Raw genomic sequence first — 20,557 nt, forward strand, 5'->3', positions numbered from 1 at the left:
GAAAAGCTTTAGCATACGAACTACATGATCTTTGTGCTAGGCTTAGGATTGGGTCTTGTCCATCACATCATTCTCCCAATGATGTGATCCCGTTATCAACAACATCCAATGTCCATGGTCAGGAAACCGTAACCATCTATTGATCAACGAGCTAGTCAACTAGAGGCTTGCTAGGGACATGGTGTTGTCTATGTACCCACACATGTATCTGAGTTTCCTATCAATTCAATTATAGCATGGATAATAAACGATTATCATAAACAAGGAAATATAATAATGATAACTAATTTATTATTGCCTCTAGGGCATATTTCCAACAATGATCTCCATCGTCACCGGCTTGACACCATGATCTCCATCGTAGCATCGTGGTAGTCTCGCCAACTACTGCTTCTACGACTATCGCTACCGCTTCGTGATAAAGTAAAGCAATTACATGGCGTTTGTATTTCATACAATAAAGCGACAACCATAAGGCTCCTGCCAGTTAACGATAATTTTTACAAAACATGATCATCTCATACAACAACGTATATCATTGATACGTCTCCAATGTATCTATAATTTTTGACTGTTCCATGCTATTATATTACCCGTTTTGGATGTTTATGGGCTTTACTTTACACTTCTATATCATTTTGGGACTAACCTACTAACCGGAGGCCCAACCCGAATTGCTGTTTTTTTTGCCTATTTTCAGTGTTTCGAAGAAAAGGAATATCAAACGAAGTCCAAAGGGAATGAAACCTTCGGGAGCGATCTTTTCAGAAAAAACGCAATCCAGGAGACTTGGAGTGGACGTCAAGCAGCAAACGAGGCGGGCACGAGGGTGCCCGGCGCGCCCCAGGGGGGTGGGCGCGCCCCCACCCTCGTGGGCCCCTCATGGCTCAACCGACCTACTTCTTCCTCCTATATATATCCACGTACCCTGAAAACATCCAGGAGCACCATGAAAAACCTAATTCCACCGCTGCAACCTTCTATATCCGCGAGATCCCATCTTGCAGCCTTCGTCGGCGCTCCGCCGGAGGGGCAATCGACCATAGAGGGCTTCTACATCATCTCCAAGGCCTCTCCGATGAGTTGTGAGTAGTTTACTATAGACCTCCGGGTCCATAGTTATTAGCTAGATGGCTTCTTCTCTCTCCTTGAATCTCAATACAAAGTTCTCCTCGATCTTCTTGGAGGTCTATTCGATGTAACTCTTTTTTGCGGTGTGTTTGTCGAGATCCGATGAATTGTGGGTTTATGATCAAGTTTATCTATGAGAAATATTTGAATCTCCTATGAATTCTTTTATGTGTGATTAAGTCATCTTTGCAAGTCTCTTCAAATTATCAGTTTGGTTTGGCCTACTAGATTGATCTTTCTTACAATGGGAGAAGTGCTTAGCTTTGCGTTCAATCTTGCGGTGTCCTTTCCCAGTGACAGCAGGGACAGCAAGGCACGTATTGTATCGTTGCCATCGAGGATAAAAAGATGGGGTTTATATCATATTGCATGAGTTTATCCCTCTACATCATGTCATCTTTCTTAATGCGTTACTCTGTTCTTATGAACTTAATACTCTAGATGCAGGCAGGAGTCGGTCGATGTGTGGAGTAATAGTAGTGGATGCACTAACGAAGCTTATGAGATTTCCTGTTGAGTTTTGTGTTGTGAAGTTTTCAAGTTTTGGGTAAAGATTTGATGGACTATGGAATAAAGAGTGGCAAGAGACTAAGCTTGGGGATGCCCATGGCACCCCAATATATCCAAGGAAAACCAAATGCCTAAGCTTGGGGATGCCCCGGAAGGCATCCCCTCTTTCGTCTTCGTTTATCGGTAACTTTACTTGGAGCTATATTTTTATTCACCACATGATATGTGTTTTGCTTGGAGCGTCTTGTATGATATGAGTCTTTGCTTTTTGGATTACCACAATCATCCTTGTTGTACACACCTTTTGGGAGAAACCCACATGATTTGGAATTTATTAGAATACTCTATGTGCTTCACTTATATCTTTTGAGTTAGATATTTTTTGCTCTAGTGCTTCACTTATATCTTTTAGAGCACGACGATGGTTTAATTTTGTAGAAATTGTTGAGCTCTCATGCTTCACTTATATTATTTTGAGAGTCTTTTAGAACAGCATGGTATTTGCTATGGTTATAAAATTGGTCCTAGAATGATGGGCATCCAAGTTGGGTATAATAAAAACTATCATAGAAAATGAATTGGATGCTATGATCAATTTGATGCTTGATAATTGTTTAGAGATATGGAGGTAATGATATTAGAGTCATGCTAGTTGGGTAATTGTGAATTTAAAGAATATTTGTGTTGAAGTTTGCAAGTCCCGTGGCATGCACGTATGGTAACCGTTGTGTAACAAATTTGAAATATGAGTTGTTCTTAGATTTTCATCCTTATGAGTGGCGGTCGGGAACGAGTGATGGTCTTTTCCTACCAATCTACCCCCCTAGGAGAATGCGCGTAGTGCTTGGTTTTTGATGACTTGTAGATTTTTGCAATAAGTATATGAGTTCTTTATGACTAATGTTGAGTCCATGGATTATACGCACTCTTACCCTTCCATCATTGGTAGCCTCTTCGGTACCGTGCATTGCCCTTTCTCACCTTGAGAGTTGGTGCAAACTTCGCCGGTGCATCCAACCCCGTGATACGATACGCTCTATCACACATAAACCTCCTTATATCTTCCTCAAAATAGCCACCATATCTACCTATTATGGCATTTCCATAACCATTCTGAGATATATTGCCATGCAACTTTCCACCGTTCCGTTCATCATGACACGTTTCATCATCGTCATATTGCCTTACATGATCATGTAGTTGACATTGTATTTGTGGCAAAGCCACCTTCATAATTTTTCATACATGTCACTCTTGATTCATTGCCCATCCTGGTACACCGCCGGAGGCATTCATATAGAGTCATATCTTGTTCTAGCTTTGAGTTGTAACTCATGAGTTGTAAATAAATAGAAGTGTGATGACCATCATTATTAGAGCATTATCCCTTAAAAAAATAAAGGCCAAATAAAAAAAGAAAGTCCAAATAAAAAAAAGGCCCAAAAAAAGGGCGGGACAATGTTACTATCTTTTTCCACACCTGTGCTTCAAAGTACCACCATGTTCTTCATATAGAGAGTCTCATTTGTTGTCACTTTCATATACTAGTGGGAATTTTTCATTATAGAACTTGGCTTGTATATTCCAATGATGGGCTTCCTCAAAATGCCCTAGGTCTTCGTGAGCAAGCAATTTGGATGCACACCCACTAGTTTCTTTTGTTGAGCTTTCATACATTTATAGCTCTAGTGCATCCGTTGCATGGCAATCCCTACTCCTCATGTTGACATCAATTGATGGGCATCTCTATAGCCCGTTGATTATCCTCGTCAACGTGAGACTTTATCTTTTTTGTCTTATCCACACAACCTCCATCATCATATTCTATTCCACCCATAGTGCTATATCCATGGCTCACGCTCATGTATTGCGTGAAAGTTGAAAAAAGTTTGAGATTACTAAAGTATGAAACAATTGTTTGGCTTGTCATCGAGGGTGTGCAAGATGAGAGCATTCTTGTGTGACGAAAATGGAGCATGACCAAACTATATGATTTTGTAGGGATGAACTTTCTTTAGCCATGTTATTTTGAGAAGACATGATTGCTTTGTTAGTATGCTTGAAGTATTACTATTCCTTATGTCAATATGAACTTTTATTTTGAATCATTTGGATCTGAACATTCATGCCACAATAAAGAAAATTACATTAAGGATTATGCTAGGTAGCATTCCACATCAAAAATTCTGCTTTTATCATTTACCTACTCGAGGACGAGCAGGAATTAAGCTTGGGGATGCTTGATACGTCTCCAATGTATCTATAATTTTTGATTGTTCCATGCTATTATATTACCCGTTTTGGATGTTTATGGGCTTTACTCTACACTTTTATATCATTTTTGGGACTAACCTACTAACCGAAGGCCCAGCCCGAATTGCTGTTTTTTTGCCTATTTTCAGTGTTTCGAAGAAAAGGAATATCAAACGGAGTCCAAACGGAATGAAACCTTTGGGAGCGATCTTTTCGGAACAAATGCAATCCAGGAGACTTGGAGTGGACGTCAAGCAGCAAACGAGGCGGCCACGTGTGCCCGGCACGCCCCAGAGGGGTGGGCGTGCCCCCCACCCTCGCGGGCCCCTCGTGGCTCAACCGACCTACTTCTTCCTCCTATATATATATCCACGTACCCTGAAAACATCCAGGAGCACCACGAAAAACCTAATTCCACCGCCGCAACCTTCTGTATCCGCGAGATCCCATCTTGGAGCCTTCGTCGGTGCTCCGCCGGAGGGGCAATCGACCACAGAGGGCTTCTACATCATCTCCAAGGCCTCTCCAATGAGTTGTGAGTAGTTTACTACAGACCTCCGGGTCCATAGTTATTAGCTAGATGGCTTCTTCTCTCTCCTTGAATCTCAATACAAAGTTCTCCTCGATCTTCTTGGAGGTCTATTCGATGTAACTCTTTTTTGCGGTGTGTTTGTCGAGATCCGATGAATTGTGGGTTTATGATCAAGTTTATCTATGAGAAATATTTGAATCTCCTATGAATTCTTTTATGTGTGATTAAGTTATCTTTGCAAGTCTCTTCGAGTTATCAGTTTGGTTTCGCCTACTAGATTGATCTTTCTTGCAATGGGAGAAGTGCTTAGCTTTGGGTTTAATCTTGCGGTGTCCTTTCCCAGTGATAGCGGGGGCAGCAAGGCACGTATTGTATTGTTGCCATCGAGGATAAAAAGAAGGGGTTTATATCATATTGCATGAGTTTATCCCTCTACATCATGTCATCTTTCTTAATGCGTTACTCTGTTCTTATGAACTTAATACTCTAGATGCAGGCATGATTCGGTCGATGTGTGGAGTAATAGTAGTAGATGCAGAATCGTTTCGATCTACTTGTTGCGGACGTGATGCCTATATACATGATCATGCCTAGATAATCTCATAACTATGCACTTTTCTATCAATTGCTCGACAGTAATTTGTTCACCCACCGTAATACTTATGCTATTTTGAGAGAAGCCACTAGTGAAACCTATGGCCCCCGGGTCTATCTTTTATCATATAAGTTTTCAATCTACTTTTATTTTCATCTTTTACTTTCCAATCTATATCATAAAAATACAAAAAATATTTATCTTATCATATTATCTCTATCAGATCTCACTTTCACAAATTTTCGTGAAGGGATTGACAACCCCTTTATCGCATTGGTTGCGAGGTTCTTGTTTGTTTGTGTAGGTGCGTGAGACTTTTGAGGAGCCTCCTACTGGATTGATACCTTGGTTCTCAAAAACTGAGGGAAATACTTACGCTACTTTGCTGCATCACCCTTTCCTATTCAAGGGAAAACCAACACAGTGCTCAAGAGGTAGCAATCATGTCATGTCTTCACCATATCACATCACAACATGCCCTGCAAAAACAAGTTAGACGTCCTCTACTTTGTTGTTGCAAGTTTTATGTGGCTTCTACGGGCTTCTAGCAAGAACCGTACTTACCTACAGCACAAAAACCACAACGGTAATTTATCAAGTTTTCTGTTTTAACCTTCACAAGGACCAGCCGCAGTCAAATTCGATTCAACTAAAATTGGAGCAACAGACACCCTCCAGCCACCTTTATGCAAAACTAGTTGCATGTCTGTCGGTGGAACCGGTCTCATGAACGTGTACATGTAAGGTTGGTCTAGGCCGCTTCATCCAACAATACCGTCGAATCAAAATAAGACATTGGTGGTAAGCAGTATGACGATCACCGCCCACAACTCTTTGTGTTCTACTTGTGCATATCATCTATGCATAGACTTGGATCTGATACCACCGTTGGGAAACATAGCATGCATTTCAAAAAAAAATTCCTACGCCCACGCAAGATCTATCTAGGAGATGCATAGCAACGAGAGGGGGAAAGTGTGTCCACGTACCCTCGTAGACCAAAAGCGGAAGCGTTTGCTTAACGCGGTTGATGTAGTCGAACATCTTCTCGTTCCGACCGATCGAGTACCGAACATACGTCACCTCTGAGTTCTGCACACGTTCAGCACTATGACGTCCCTCGAGCTCTTGATCTAGTAGAGGGTCGAAGGAGTAGATGAGTTCCATCAGCACGACGGCATGGTGATGGTGATGGTGATGTGATCCACGCAGGGTTTTGCCTAAGCACCGCGAGAATATGACCGGAGGCGTAAACTATGGAGGGGTGTGCCGCACACGACTTGGAACAATTGGTGTGTCTTCTAGGGGAGCCCCCCGTATATAAAGGAGGGAGGGAGAGGAGGCCGGCACTAGGCGCCCCCTAAATGGGAGGAGTCCCACTTGGGCTCCTAGTAGGATTCACCCCCTTCCTTTTACCGGAGGGGGAAAGGGGGGATGGAGAGGGAGTAGGAGAAGGAAAGGGGGGCGCCGCCTCCTTCCCTAGTCCAATTCGGCCTCCTCCCTTGTGGGGGGCACGCCAGCCCCTTGTGGGCTGGTTAGCCTCCCTCCTATGGCCCATATGGCCCATATCTTTCCCTGGGGGGTTCCGGTAACCCCTCCGGTACTCCGGTATGTACCCGATACATTCTGAAACCCTTCCGGTGTCCGAATACTACCTTCCAATATATCAATCTTTACCTCTTGGCCATTTAAAGACTCCTCGTCATGTCCGTGATCTCATCCGGGACTCTGAACAACCTCTGGTCACCAAAACACATAACTCATATAATACATATTGCCATCGAACGTTAAGCATGCGGACCCTATGGGTTCGAGAACTATGTAGACATGACCGAGACACATCTCGGGTCATAACCAATAATGGAACCTAGATGCTCATATTGGTTCCCACATATTCTACGAAGATATTTTATCGGTCGAACCGCTATGTCAACATATGTTATTCCCTTTGTCATCGGTATGTTACTTGCCCGAGATTCGATCGTTGGTATCTTCATACCTAGTTCAATCTCGTTACGGGCAAGTATCTTTACTCGTTCTGTAATGCATCATCCCACAACTAACTCATTAGTCACATTGCTTGCAAGGCTTCATATGATGTGCATTACCGAGAGGGCCCATAGATACCTCTCCGATACTTAGAGTGACAAATCCTAATCTCGATCTATGCCAACCCAACAAACACCTTCAAAGATACATGTAGAGCATCTTTATAATCACCCAGTTATGTTGTGACGTTTGATAGCACAAAAAGCATTCCTCCGGTGTCCGGGAGTTGCATAATCTCATAGTCGGAGGAATATGTATTTGACATGAAGAAAGCAGTAGCAATAAAACTGAACGATCATTATGCTAAGCTAACGGATGGGTCTTGTCCATCTCATCATTCAACTAATGATGTGATCGCATTCATCAAATGACAACACATGTCCATGGCTAGGAAACTTAAACATCTTTGATCAACGAGCTAGTCTAGTAGAGGCATACTAGGGACACGGTGTTTTGTCTATGTATTCACACATGTATCAAGTTCCCGGTTAATACAATTCTAGCATGAATAATAAACATTTATCATGAATAAGGAAATATAAAATAACAACTTTGTTATTGCCTCTTAGGCATATTTCCTTCACATAGTAACTTGCAAATAACACACGACTCTCTCAATAGCATGCCAGTGCACAACTACTGGATTGGAAACAAACCGGCTCAATTTCCACAAAAAGATGCCAGGATGAGTAGCACAAGCTAGGTACATGAGTGAACCAATCACTTGAGAGTATCACAATTGATCTACAATTGTGTCTTCGAACTTTGGAATTCACATGCTAGGATCATATGGTGTTGTAGAAAGTTTGTAGTCTGAATATCCCAATCGACTCAAAATCTTCTCAACACAGTGGAGTTGCAAAAGTGTAATTCCACCCTCATTATCTATCGGTAGCTTGATGTTCCAGATAACATCAACCGCACCGTGGTCTTTCATCTGAAGGTTATGAGATAGAAAAGCCTTGACCTCCTCAATGACTTTGAGGTGGGTTCCAAATATAAGTATGCCATTGACATACAAACACAGTATAACTCCTTCGCCCCCACCATACACAATTGTCAGCTTCGTTAACAACAAAGCCAACATATGTCAAAGCTGTATTTAACTTCTCATGCCATTGCTTAGGCGCTTGTTTCATGCCATACAAAGATTTCAATATCTTGCACACCTTTATTTCCTGACCACTTACTACAAAGCCATCTGGTTGTTGCATGTAGATTTCTTGGCTCCGGGAGCGCTAACCTCGACGGCAAGAATCCGAGACTCTGCTTGAGGCCGCTGCTCACCGGCAAGCACATCATCATTCCCGGCAACATTCTTGCCGGCAGCTTTAGGGAGCTCTACCAGAAAATATTTGTCGGGTGCTTATCTTCCTTCTCTTTTTGGCTCTCGTTGACGGGGTGACTGTTGGTTGATTCAAATGGAGCACAAAGTTCCTGGTTCCACAAGGAGCTTTTGGGTGGCACACTTTGACATTTGGTCAACAATGGTGTTCTCTACATGAGGAACGTGAGCTGTTTGCAAACCGTCAAAGTGCTCTTCCAATTTCCTCACTTCATTCACATAGGCTTCCATCAACGGGCTCTGGTAATCCTTATTCACTTGCTTTACCACAAGCTGTGAATCTCCACGGATGATCAGCCTTCTGATTCCCATTTCGACCGCAATTCTGAGGCTGACAAGTAGTCCCTCATACTCCACAGCGTTGTTGGTAGCTTACTCCTGGGGAAAGTACATTTGAATCACGTACATGAGATGCTCTCCGGTGGGTGCGACAAGCAGCACTCCGGCACCAGCGCCATGCAGCGACAAAGCACCGTCAAAGTACATAATCCAATCCTTTACGGTTTCCCTGCCAGGGAGGGCCGACTCCTGGATCTCGTCATCTTGCGTTGGTGTCCATTATGCAATGAATTGCGTCAATGCTCTGGGCTGAATAGTTGATGTACTCTCAAACTTGAGTGCAAAACTTTATAGTTCCAATGCCCACACTACTATCCTGCCAGTTGCCTCTGGATTCCTCAGAATGCACTGCAACGGGAAGCGAGTGACCACAGTGATCTCATGCGCTTGGAAGTAGTGTCACAACTTTCTCGAGGCCATGAGTAGGCCAAAGAGTAGCTTTTGCATGCCCGAATACCTTGATCTAGCCCCCTGCAAGAGAGAGCTAACAAAGTACACCGGCCGCTGCACCACCTTCTTCTTCAACGTGATCTGCTGATCGACTTCTTTTTCTTAAACTACTTGTGCCTTGACGACATTTGGACCTACCGGGGAGGACTCTGCTTTGACGCGGAGTGGCTCTGTTGCTGTTGTTTCCTCATCGCTAACTTCTCTGCGGGCGGCGACGACGATCGGTGCGGTGGTGCAGGGATGCTGGTGGGGCTGCCAGTGGCGACGGGTGGGGCTGCGGGCGGCGGTTGGTGCGAGACGGCGGGCGATGGTTGGTGGGGTGTTGCGAGGCTGCGGGTGGCGACGACGATCGGTGCGGTGGTGCGGGGATGGTGGTGGGGCTGCCGGTGGCGGCGGGCGGGTGGCGGTAGTGCGACGGGGCGGCGGGAGGAAGAAGATGGGTTGGGGAAATGAAAGGTCGGAGATGAAAATTTGCATCGCGATGCATTGTATTTTACATCTCCGAAAGGCGGAGATATTTTTTCTTTAGACGTAATCATCTGTCAGAGAGAGACTTTTGAGCCTCGGAGATGCAAAGGTTATTTATTTTCTCATCTACATCTATTGGAGATACTCTTATAGATTAATCAGGGATTATTGTTTATATGCTTCTACAGTTTAACCAGAGATTATTGTTTTACATAGACCAAAGCCCAAATAATCCAACAGTTCTCTGTTTGATTGAGTTGATTGAATTAAAGCTAGCGCATTATCTAAAAATCTCTCTCAGAAAAGTCTAAAATGTAAAAAAAATACTTTTAATGAGAATTTTTTGTTTCTGCCTATCCGTTGAAGATTTCGGAGCGCAATTAACGAACCTTTGGACACATCCGGCCCCTCTATCCCACTCCATTCCATACCCCGCACGGCCGCACCCCCCGGCCCCACCAACCCAGTTGCTTTAAATGTTACGCCCACATTGACCGACACTCCTCAAGTCCTCCTCCACAGTCTCCTCGCCTCCGCCTCGGCGACAAAACCATCGGGCAATCGTCAGCTCCGTCTCCCCTCCCCCTCCCCTGCCCATTCATCCTCCCCGATTCCCTCCCCCAGATCCATCGGATTCCAGCCGCCGCTCTCCGCTCCCCGCCTCGCTACCTGCTGCGCCGGCGGCGACGGGAGCGAGCGGCAGACAAAAAGCCATTCCTGCCGCTGGTCCTGGGCTGGGGTGGGGGCCGACTTCATCCCTTCCTTCTGCTGCTGGTAAGGAACCCTAGCTCGATCGGACGGATCATCCCCGCGAGTTTCGTTGTCGGGGGTTCTTCCATCTTTGCTCTGCTGTGGTGGCATTGAGCAGCCGGGGCCCGAATCGTTCGCAGCTTGCTCGCTTCGTCCGCGGCTCCGTTAGGCTCTTCCTCTGCAGCGCGCGAGATCGATCGGAGTTTTCTTTGTGTAGGTTAGATCGATCACAGTTTTTGCGATGGGATTTGGTGCTCAGGTTCGAGCGCGGCTTGCCTTCCTGAATTTTGCGGGATCCAACTAAACCCCCAAACCCCACGCTCGGCCCGCCCCTGCTTCGCCAATAATAGAGGGGACACGGGGTTGCATTTCATTTCGGAACGAGTAAACGGGGCAGGTGAAGAAGCGTAGCGGGTGTGGGGCTCGGGGGAAATGTACGTCCCTGATTGTTTTATCGACAAATTTTTGGGGTTAGCCTATTTTTTTGCCGTTGACCTTTTTAGCTGTTCTTGGTTTCTTGCTTTACCCGAGCTGTCTGTTTGCTAGTGCCTGATGAAGTGGGATGTCTGTTCTTTTGTCGGCATGTTTATGCTACTGCATTGTGATGGGATTTATGCCACTGCAGTTTTTAGTTTTGGGTGAAACCGTTGCATACGGATCTACTTAGTTTTGGGAGAAACCGTTTGATTGTTTATGTATTTATTACTAGTACCAGTGTTTGACATTCCATACATTCCTTACTTCTTTATTAGTTTAGAGATCCAAATAAAAGAACTCGAATATAAAACTGCAGCCTGAGTTTCTTCCTAAATACGTGAAGACCTGACATATATCTGCAGATCTGTCTTATGCTTTCCAGTGACTGACTGTTTTTTTTAATCATGATTATGCACTGCTGTAGTTTTGGTATGAACCATCATCATGGGCGGCAAGACTATTCAGGTGTCAGGGTTTCCTTCAACTGTCAATGCTGACCATGTCAAGGATTTGTTGGAACAAATTGTTGGTACTGGCAACGTCTTTGCGATCAAGCTCAGGCCTCCAAAGAACATCTCTGCAAACTCAAAATCGTTTGCCATTGTTCAGTTCCAGTCCGAGGCACATGCTTCGCTGGTGTTGAATGCGGCCCGACGGAATGCACTAAGGACTGGAAGTAATCATCTGAAGGCCCGATACGCAGAGCGTGACATTGTTCCGAGACCAAGAACTACAATTTTTAATCTACAGGATGCAACACTGCATTTTGGCTGCCTTCTGAAGGAAAAAGTTCTATCTGTTCTGTGGAGCGGAACAAATGTTTCCGTTGAGTTTGGATTTGCTATGAAGAGGATTGACTTTTGCCTGATCTCCAACTCGAAGAAATACAAACTTGAACTCTCCTACGAGAGCATATGGGAGATCCAGCTTCATCGTCCACCTGGGTTGCAAAAAAAGTTCCTTCTGATTCAGGTATGTTAGTTGGACAACACATGTATATGTATGCTGGGCATGCTTTTCATGAATTCATAGTATTTTTAGTTGCATATCATTTTCCTTTTCTGCTGCTGCGAATCGTAGAGTACAGTATAAGTACATTACTGAGTTCACATTGTTCAAGTGTATAACTATTGTCTTCATATTACAGCTTCTGCATGACAGATAATTATGTTTTTGTAAATATTAAAATACTTCATACACATGTCTTTTCTTCTGCCTGTCAACTTGTGCCAGAAATAATATAATTGCTATATTTCATTTTGTTGCCTTTTGGTCATTGATCATTTTGCTGTGTTTGGAATGCTGGAGGTGCACTTGAATTTTGTAGAGTTCAGCTTTCTTGGTAGTGTTTGTTCTTTCTTGATTCTTCTGTTATATATACTGGGAAAATGTTTATGTGTTGTTAAGCGTACAACAATAATTTTCTAGAGTACTGATAAAGTGATAATCAATCCATATAAAGTTATTGCTAGTTGAATTTTAATTTATAGCCCAAGATGATGGGATGGGAACACCAATTGCTATAATATAGTTTCCAGTACAACAACAACAACAAAGCCTTTAGTCCCAAACAAGTTGGGGTAGGCTAGAGGTGAAACCCATAAGATCTCGCAACCAACTCATGGCTCTGGCACATGGATAGCAAGCTTCCACGCACCCCTGTCCATAGCTAGCTCTTTGGTAATACTCCAATCCTTCAGGTCTGTCTTAACGGACTCTTCCCATATCAAATTCGGTCTACCCCGCCCTCTCTTGACATTCTCCGCACGCTTTAGCCGTCCGCTATGCACTGGAGCTTCTGGAGGCCTGTGCTGAATATGCCCAAACCATCTCAGACGATGTTGGACAAGCTTCTCTTCAATTGGTGCTACCCCAACTCTATCTCGTATATCATCATTCCAGACTCGATCCTTCCTTGTGTGGCCACACATCCATCTCAACATACGCATCTCCGCCACACCTAATTGTTGAACATGTCGCCTTTTAGTCAGCCAACACTCAGCGCCATACAACATTGCGGGTCGAACCGCTGTCCTATAGAACTTGCCTTTTAGCTTTTGTGGCACTCTCTTGTCATAGAGAACGCCAGAAGCTTGGCGCCACTTCATCCACCCGACTTTGATTCGATGGTTCACATCTTCATCAATACCCCCATCCTCCTGCAGCATTGACCCCAAGTACCGAAAGGTGTCCTTCTGAGGTACCACCTGGCCATCAAGGCTGACCTCCTCCTCCTCACACCTAGTAGTACTGAAACCGCACATCATGTACTCGGTTTTAGTTCTACTAAGCCTAAACCCTTTCGGTTCCAAGGTTTGTCTCCATAACTCTAACTTCCTATTTACCCCCGTCCGACTATCGTCAACTAGCACCACATCATCCGCAAAGAGCATACACCATGGGATATCTCCTTGTATATCCCTTGTGACCTCATCCATCACCAATGCAAAAAGATAAGGGCTCAAAGCTGACCCCTGATGCAGTTCTATCTTAATCAGGAAGTCATCAGTGTCGACATCACTTGTTCGAACACTTGTCACAACATTATCGTACATGTCCTTGATGAGGGTAATGTACTTTGCTGGGACTTTGTGTTTCTCCAAGGCCCACCACATGACATTCCGCGGTATCTTATCATAGGCCTTCTCCAAGTCAATGAACACCATATGCAAGTCCTTCTTTTGCTCCCTATATCTCTCCATAAGTTGTCGTACCAAGAAAATGGCTTCCATGGTCGACCTCCCAGGCATGAAACCAAACTGATTTTTGGTCACGCTTGTCATTCTTCTTAAGCGGTGCTCAATGACTCTCTCCCATAGCTTCATTGTATGGCTCATTAGCTTAATTCCACGGTAATTAGTACAACTCTGAACATCCCCCTTGTTCTTGAAGATTGGTACTAATATACTCCGTCTCCATTCTTCTGGCATCTTGTTTGCCCGAAAAATGAGGTTGAAAAGCTTGGTTAGCCATACTATCGCTATGTCCCCGAGACCTTTCCACACCTCAATGGGGATACAATCAGGGCCCATCGCTTGCCTCCTTTCATCCTTTTTAAAGCCTCCTTGACCTCAGACTCCTGGATTCGACGCACAAAACGCATGTTGGTCTCATCAAAGGAGTTCGTCCAGCTCAATGGTAGAACTCTCATTCTCCCAATTGAACAGCTTGTCGAAGTACTCCTGCCATCTATGCTTAATCTCCTCGTCCTTCACCAAGAGTTGGCCTGCTCCGTCCTTGATGCATTTGACTTGGCCAATATCCCTCATCTTCCTCTCCCGGATCTTGGCCATCTTATAAATGTCCCTTTCGCCTTCCTTCGTGCCTAACCGTTGGTAGAGGTCCTCATATGCCCGACCCCTTGCTTCACCAACAGCTCGCTTTGCGGCCTTCTTTGCCATCTTGTACTTCTCTATGTTGTCTGCACTCCTATCCAGGTATAGGCGTCTGAAGCAATCTTTCTTCTCTTTAATCGCCTTTTGGACATCATCATTCCATCACCAGGTATCCTTATCTTTGCTTCTCCTTCCCTGGACACTCCAAACTCCTCCGAGGCCACCTTACGAATGCAAGTCGCCATCTTCATCCACACATTGTCTGCATCCCCTCCTTCCTCCCAAGGGCCCTCCTTAATGACCCTCTCCTTGAACGCCTGAGCTGCCTCCCCCTTGAGCTTCCACCGCTTCGTTCTAGCGACTTTGGCGCGCTTATCCCGCTGGACACGAATCCGAAAGCGGAAGTCAGCAACCACCAGCTTATGCTGGGGTACAACACTCTCTCCAGGTATTACCTTACAGTCTAGGCACGCACGCCTATCTTCTCTTCTCGAGAGGATGAAATCAATCTGGCTAGAGTGTTGGCCACTACTAAAAGTCACCAGATGTGATTCTCTCTTTCTAAAGAGGGTGTTAGCTACGATCATGTTGTAGGCTAGAGCAAAGCTTAAGACATCTTCTCCTTGATTCCTGATGCCATAGCCAAAGCCCCCATGCGCCCCCTTCAAAACCTGTGTTAGATGTACCCACGTGGCCATTGAGGTCCCCTCCTATGAAGAGCCTCTCACCAATCGGTACACTCCTAACCATGTCTTCTAGGCCTTCCCAGAACTCCCTCTTGGTGTTCTCATTGTGGCCTACTTGCGGGGCATACGCGCTGATAACATTGAGAACCAAGTCCTCAACTACCAGCTTGACCAGGATAATCCGGTCCCCACGTCTCTTGATGTCTACCGCTCCATACTTGAGGCTCTTGTTGATCAAGATGCCTACGCCATTCTGTTTGCAGACGTCCCCGTGTACCACAGCTTGAAGCCGGTATCCTCCACCTCCTTCGCCTTCTGTCCTCTCCATTTGGTTTCTTGGACGCAAAGGATATCAACACCTCTCTTCACCGCTGCATCAACTAGCTCCCGAAGCTTCCCTGTCAGAGACCCTACGTTCCAGCTACCTAAGCGAATCCTCCTAGGCTCGGCTAGCTTCCTTACCCTTCGCACTCGTCGAGTCAAATGCGAAGACCCTTGCTCATTTTCCACTACATCCGGGCGCCGATGTAGCGCGCCACTAAGGATGCGGCGACACGATCCTCGCTCACTTGCCACCGTATCCGGATCAAGATACGGCGCGCCACCTTGGGGGTGACGGCCCGGCCCTTGCCCATTTTCCACCACACCCGGGTTCCGATGTAGCGCGTCGCTGAGAGGGTTACGCCCCAACGAAAATCTTTTGGGTTTCATCTCCATAAGAGTGGCTGAGTTTTTACGTTGGCTCGCCAAGCCTATCACAACCCTCCTCCTTTACCCGGGCTTGGGACCGGCTATGTTGAGACAACATAGGCGGAGGCGGAGTTTATAATATAGTTTCCAGTATTTCCTCAAAATCTGTTACCATTTTTTAGTTACATCTAGTTTGTTTTTGTTTGTTACAAGCTTCAGAGATTTCTGATAACCTCAGTTGGAGAAATGTATCCGTTTCTCAGGTTCAGGCTGCTCCGAAAATTTACGAACAAAATATACGCCGCTCTGGTTCTATGTACGATGATCCTTTATTCAACTATTTTAGGGATGATACAGATGACCAGTGGACCAGAACAACTGATTTTACTCCATTAGCCAGCATTGGGCAATCATATATCCTATGTCTGGAGCTACCACATATTTGTTATCTCCCGAACATCCGAGAGTACTTCGTTTACTATGAAGTACACGATGACGTCTTCCATCTCCAGCGTGGATATTCATATTCAAGCAATACTTGCTTTGTTCCAGTTGTGAAATCTCAATATTTCACTGATGTCCCCTATGAGATACTCTTTAAGATCAACCACTTGGTTCAGAATGGGACACTTAGTGGACCAACACTTGATGACAACTTCTACCGTCTGGTCAGCCCAAGATATGAATGTATTGACCATGTAAAGCGTGCACTTGAAAAGATGTCATACCTAAAAAAGACTTGTTTGAATCCAACAAAGTGGTTATCTGAACAATACAAAAAACTTCAGAGATCACGCTACGTGTTAAGATTACCGAACATAACTCTGGATGATGATGGGTTGGTATATGTCTACAGGGTGCAAATTACTCCTGCGAAAGTGTACTTTTATGGTCCTGAGATTAATGTCTCGAATCGTGTTGTACGGAATTATGCTGCTGATTTGGATAACTTCCTTCGGATTTCGTTTGTTGATGAGGACTGTGAGAAGCTTCGTTCAACTGATTTATCACAACGCTCTGCTCCAGGAAATAATACAAGGAGGACTGCTCTTTATAACAGAGTTCTTTCGGTCCTTTCAAATGGCATTACTATCGGTGACAAGCACTTTGACTTTCTGGCTTTTTCTTCAAGCCAGCTCCGAGATAACTCTGCATGGATGTTTGCTTCTCGCCCGGGGTTATCTGCCAGTGACATCAGGGAGTGGATGGGGAACTTCCGTAATATTAGAAATGTGGCAAAGTATGCTGCAAGGCTTGGTCAGTCTTGTAGTTCCTCAACAGAAACTTTGAAAGTGCATAAGTATGAGGTGAAAGAAGCTCCAGATGTAACAAACGGTACAAAGTATGTATTCTCAGATGGAATTGGAACCATTTCAGCTGATTTTGCAGATGAAGTGTCTAAGAAGTGCAACTTGACCCGCTTTACTCCCTCCGCTTTCCAAATAAGGTATGGAGGTTACAAAGGTGTTGTCGCTGTTGATCCAACATCACACTGGAAACTATATTTAAGAAAAAGCATGTCAAAGTTTCAGTCAGATAACATCACACTAGATGTTCTTGCATACAGCAAGTACCAGCCATGTTTCCTGAACCGGCAGTTAATCACTCTTCTTTCAACACTCGGAGTCAGAGATAGCATATTTGAACTGAAACAACAAGAAGCTGTGAAGCAGTTGAACAGAATGGTAGCTGAACCACAAGCTGCTATTGGTGCAATTGAGCTTATGCCCATGGGAGAAATTACCAACATTGTTAAAGAGTTGTTGTTATGTGGTTACCAGCCTGATGTTGAACCATTTGTTTCTATGCTTCTACAAACATTTAGAGCATCCAAGCTGCTAGAATTGAAAACGAGGTCAAGGATATTTGTCCCAAAAGGACGAGCAATGATGGGATGCCTAGATGAAACCCGCACACTGAAGTACGGACAGGTATTCATTCAAGCTTCTAATAGTGCAAATGACCGTGGAAAGTCCATCGTAACTGGAAAAGTTATCGTTGCGAAAAACCCTTGCATCCACCCTGGTGATATCCGTATTCTCCAGGCTGTTCATAGTCCTCTTCTGGGCCACATGGTTAACTGTGTTGTCTTTCCACAGCTGGGGCCAAGGCAAGTATTTAGTAATGCATTCTTCTATGTTCAGTAACTCTTTTTTTATAGCAAAATCTCATTTCTGGAATAATGTTCTTTCTGATTTGGTAGAAAGCATCAGTTTAAAGTGAAACAGCTTTGTACATTTAAATCGAAGAACCTTTTGCTAGTGAAGTTTAGGTGCTCCTCATGGATGTCATGTGATCCTATTATTTCTTGGATGTACTACTCTTGTTTTGTTTGTCCTTTGTTATTGAAATCAATGTCGAATTTTGTTCATGCAGGCCTCATCCTAATGAATGTTCAGGGAGTGATCTGGATGGGGACATATACTTTGTTTCATGGGACCCAGATCTCATTCCAACTCGTATGGTGGCGCCTATGGACTATACTCCTGCACCAACAGAAACATTAGATCATGATGTTATGATTGAGGTATTTTATGTTTGTAGCCCAGATTGTTCATTTTTCATGCCATTCACCTTCACGATAACGTCTGTACACCTGTTGGCTGTTGCCATGAACTGTCATTTAGTCGTGCTTCTGATTGTGAATTTCCTTTCGATTCTGGTTCTTGCATTTCTGAAGAGTTGACTACTTAAACCTATTTTCTGAGTCTGCAGGGTTTTAATTTATTTGTTTGTACTTCCGCCAGTCCAAAATGTAGATCTTTTTATAGTTGAGCACATGAACTAGGGGTGGTGGTAACATGCCAATGTTACCCTTCATTCATTTCATGTGCTCTCTGTTCCTTCCAATAGAGTAAGTGCTACAGTATAGGCTCAATTCTTGATGAAACTAATGTGGGGCTAGATTGGGACACATGAGAAGTGTATTGCGAATGTAGAAGGACCTACATTTTGGATGGAATTGAAAAGACTAGAAGGACCTACGTTTTGGATCCGAGGAAGTAGGAAGATAAATCTGTTTCTTCTCATTGTCTATTACTTGCAAGGAAATTCCAAGCATCTTGTAAAACAAATCTGACACCCTGCTTTGGAACCACTCTAATATCATGCAGGAAGTACATGAGTATTTCACAAATTACATAGTTAACGAGAGTCTGGGAATCATTGCCAACGCGCACGTAGTCTTTGCGGATAGGGAAATCTTGAAGGCTGAAAGTACACCATGCATTAAGCTGGCAGAGCTCTTCTCCATTGCTGTTGATTATCCAAAGACAGGAGTTCCGGCTCAAATTCCGCCTGAACTACATGTGAAGGAGTACCCAGATTTCATGGAGAAGCTCGACAGGGCTACCTATGTATCCGAGGGAGTAATAGGGAAGCTCTACCGGGAAATTAAGAAGCAGAACCCTCACATTGGACACTTCACAAAGGATGTGGCAAGGCGGTCTTATGACGCTGATTTGATAGTTGATGGCTACCAAGACTTCATTACCGAAGCTGTGTGGTTCAAGGAACAGTATGACTTCAAGTTGGGTAATCTGATGGAGCACTACGGAATAAATAGCGAGGCTGAGATAATAAGTGGATGCATCATTAAGATGGCAAAGAATTTTACCAAGAAGAACGACGCCGATGCTATCAGACTGGCGGTGAAATCTTTGCGGAAGGAAGCAAGGTCATGGTTCAACGAGATGGGTTCAGATGAGAGCGGAGGTGGTCACGAGGCCTTGGACGCCAAGGCATCCGCTTGGTATCATGTTACCTATCACCCGGAGTACTGGGGTTGCTACAATGAAGGATATGATCACCGGCCACACTTCATCAGTTTTCCGTGGTGTGTCTATGACAAGCTGATTCTCATCAAGCAGCAGAAGAACTTTGTCAGGAAGATGCTTGATCTCGAGAACAGAATGAGACGGAGCGCCATATTCGGGTGAGCACAACCATCAGGTCGTTGTTGGTCTTGTACATATATTTGACCATGTCGATTCTTGTGCTAGAATGATCGCCGAAGAGCGACTGTAGTTGTTAACTGAGATGTGTTGATGTACATGTGGCTACGAAGTACTGGGAACCCTGTGGGCATTTGGATGCAGTCGTGGAATGTATTTCTGTGGTTTGATCTGTAATCATACCTAGGTTTCCCCTGCTTTTAGGTCATATTCGTACTGCATGTTTGTAAACGAGGGGAGAACGTCGTACCTCGTTGGAGGCGACGGATGCGTGTTAATATAGGCAGGGGCATCTCCCTGATAAGCATACAAGTTGTTGAGATTACATCTTGGGAAACAAGAAAGATAGAAATCAAGTAGTTACAACAATATAGCTCTATCCATCTAGCCCGACCTGGTTTAGGCCGGTGCGCCCTATGGGCCTATTATGACACGTTTAACGCCCTCCCATAATCACAACTTGGACAAGTTGAGATTACGTTTATGCTGCGTTTGGATGTCTGTATTGGAGGCCTCCGTATTGAATTGGTTTCAATTCCAATTCAAAGAGGAAACTGTAATAGACATGAATATGAATTCGTTTGTTTGGATGCTCATGGAATTGGCTCATGTAATCTCAAGGAGGTTTCAATACCAAATCATGTTTGGATGGCAAATTATGGCCTAGCAAACATCAAAAGGAACCTATGAGCAGATTACAAGATAGATTCTACACCATAGTAGAAGGAAATTTACAAGATTAAGAAATTGTAACACAATTAGAAAAGGCTAGTATTCATGAGCAAAATGACTGTAAATACATGAAATTTTCTGCTAGGACAGAGATGAATTTACAAGATTTACACTGCAACAACATCAAAATTCAGATTTACAAGAGCTACACTACAACAACATCATGATTTACAAGATTCAGATTTACAAGAGTTTGCAAAAAATGGTCGGGAAGTGGCAGAACAGAGGGGTAGACGAGGGGATCTGGTGGCTGACCACGAAG

General features: G+C 44.3%; 1 protein-coding gene across 1 annotated transcript; it reads left to right on the forward strand.

Annotated features, from left to right (window-relative positions):
- Positions 1 to 10,172: 10,172 nt before the first annotated feature.
- LOC119325472 (probable RNA-dependent RNA polymerase 1) lies at positions 10,173 to 19,743 on the forward strand. Its single transcript, XM_037599215.1, has 5 exons — positions 10,173 to 10,446; positions 11,324 to 11,871; positions 15,874 to 17,720; positions 17,987 to 18,137; positions 18,724 to 19,743. Exons 2-5 carry the CDS (start codon positions 11,344 to 11,346, stop codon positions 19,546 to 19,548), a joined length of 3,351 nt encoding a protein of 1,116 aa, XP_037455112.1. The 5' UTR covers positions 10,173 to 10,446; positions 11,324 to 11,343; the 3' UTR covers positions 19,549 to 19,743.
- The last annotated feature ends 814 nt before the right edge of the window (positions 19,744 to 20,557 follow it).

The sequence above is a fragment of the Triticum dicoccoides genome, chromosome 6B (assembly GCF_002162155.2).
Source record: "Triticum dicoccoides isolate Atlit2015 ecotype Zavitan chromosome 6B, WEW_v2.0, whole genome shotgun sequence".
Classification (NCBI taxonomy): Eukaryota; Viridiplantae; Streptophyta; class Magnoliopsida; order Poales; family Poaceae; genus Triticum; species Triticum dicoccoides.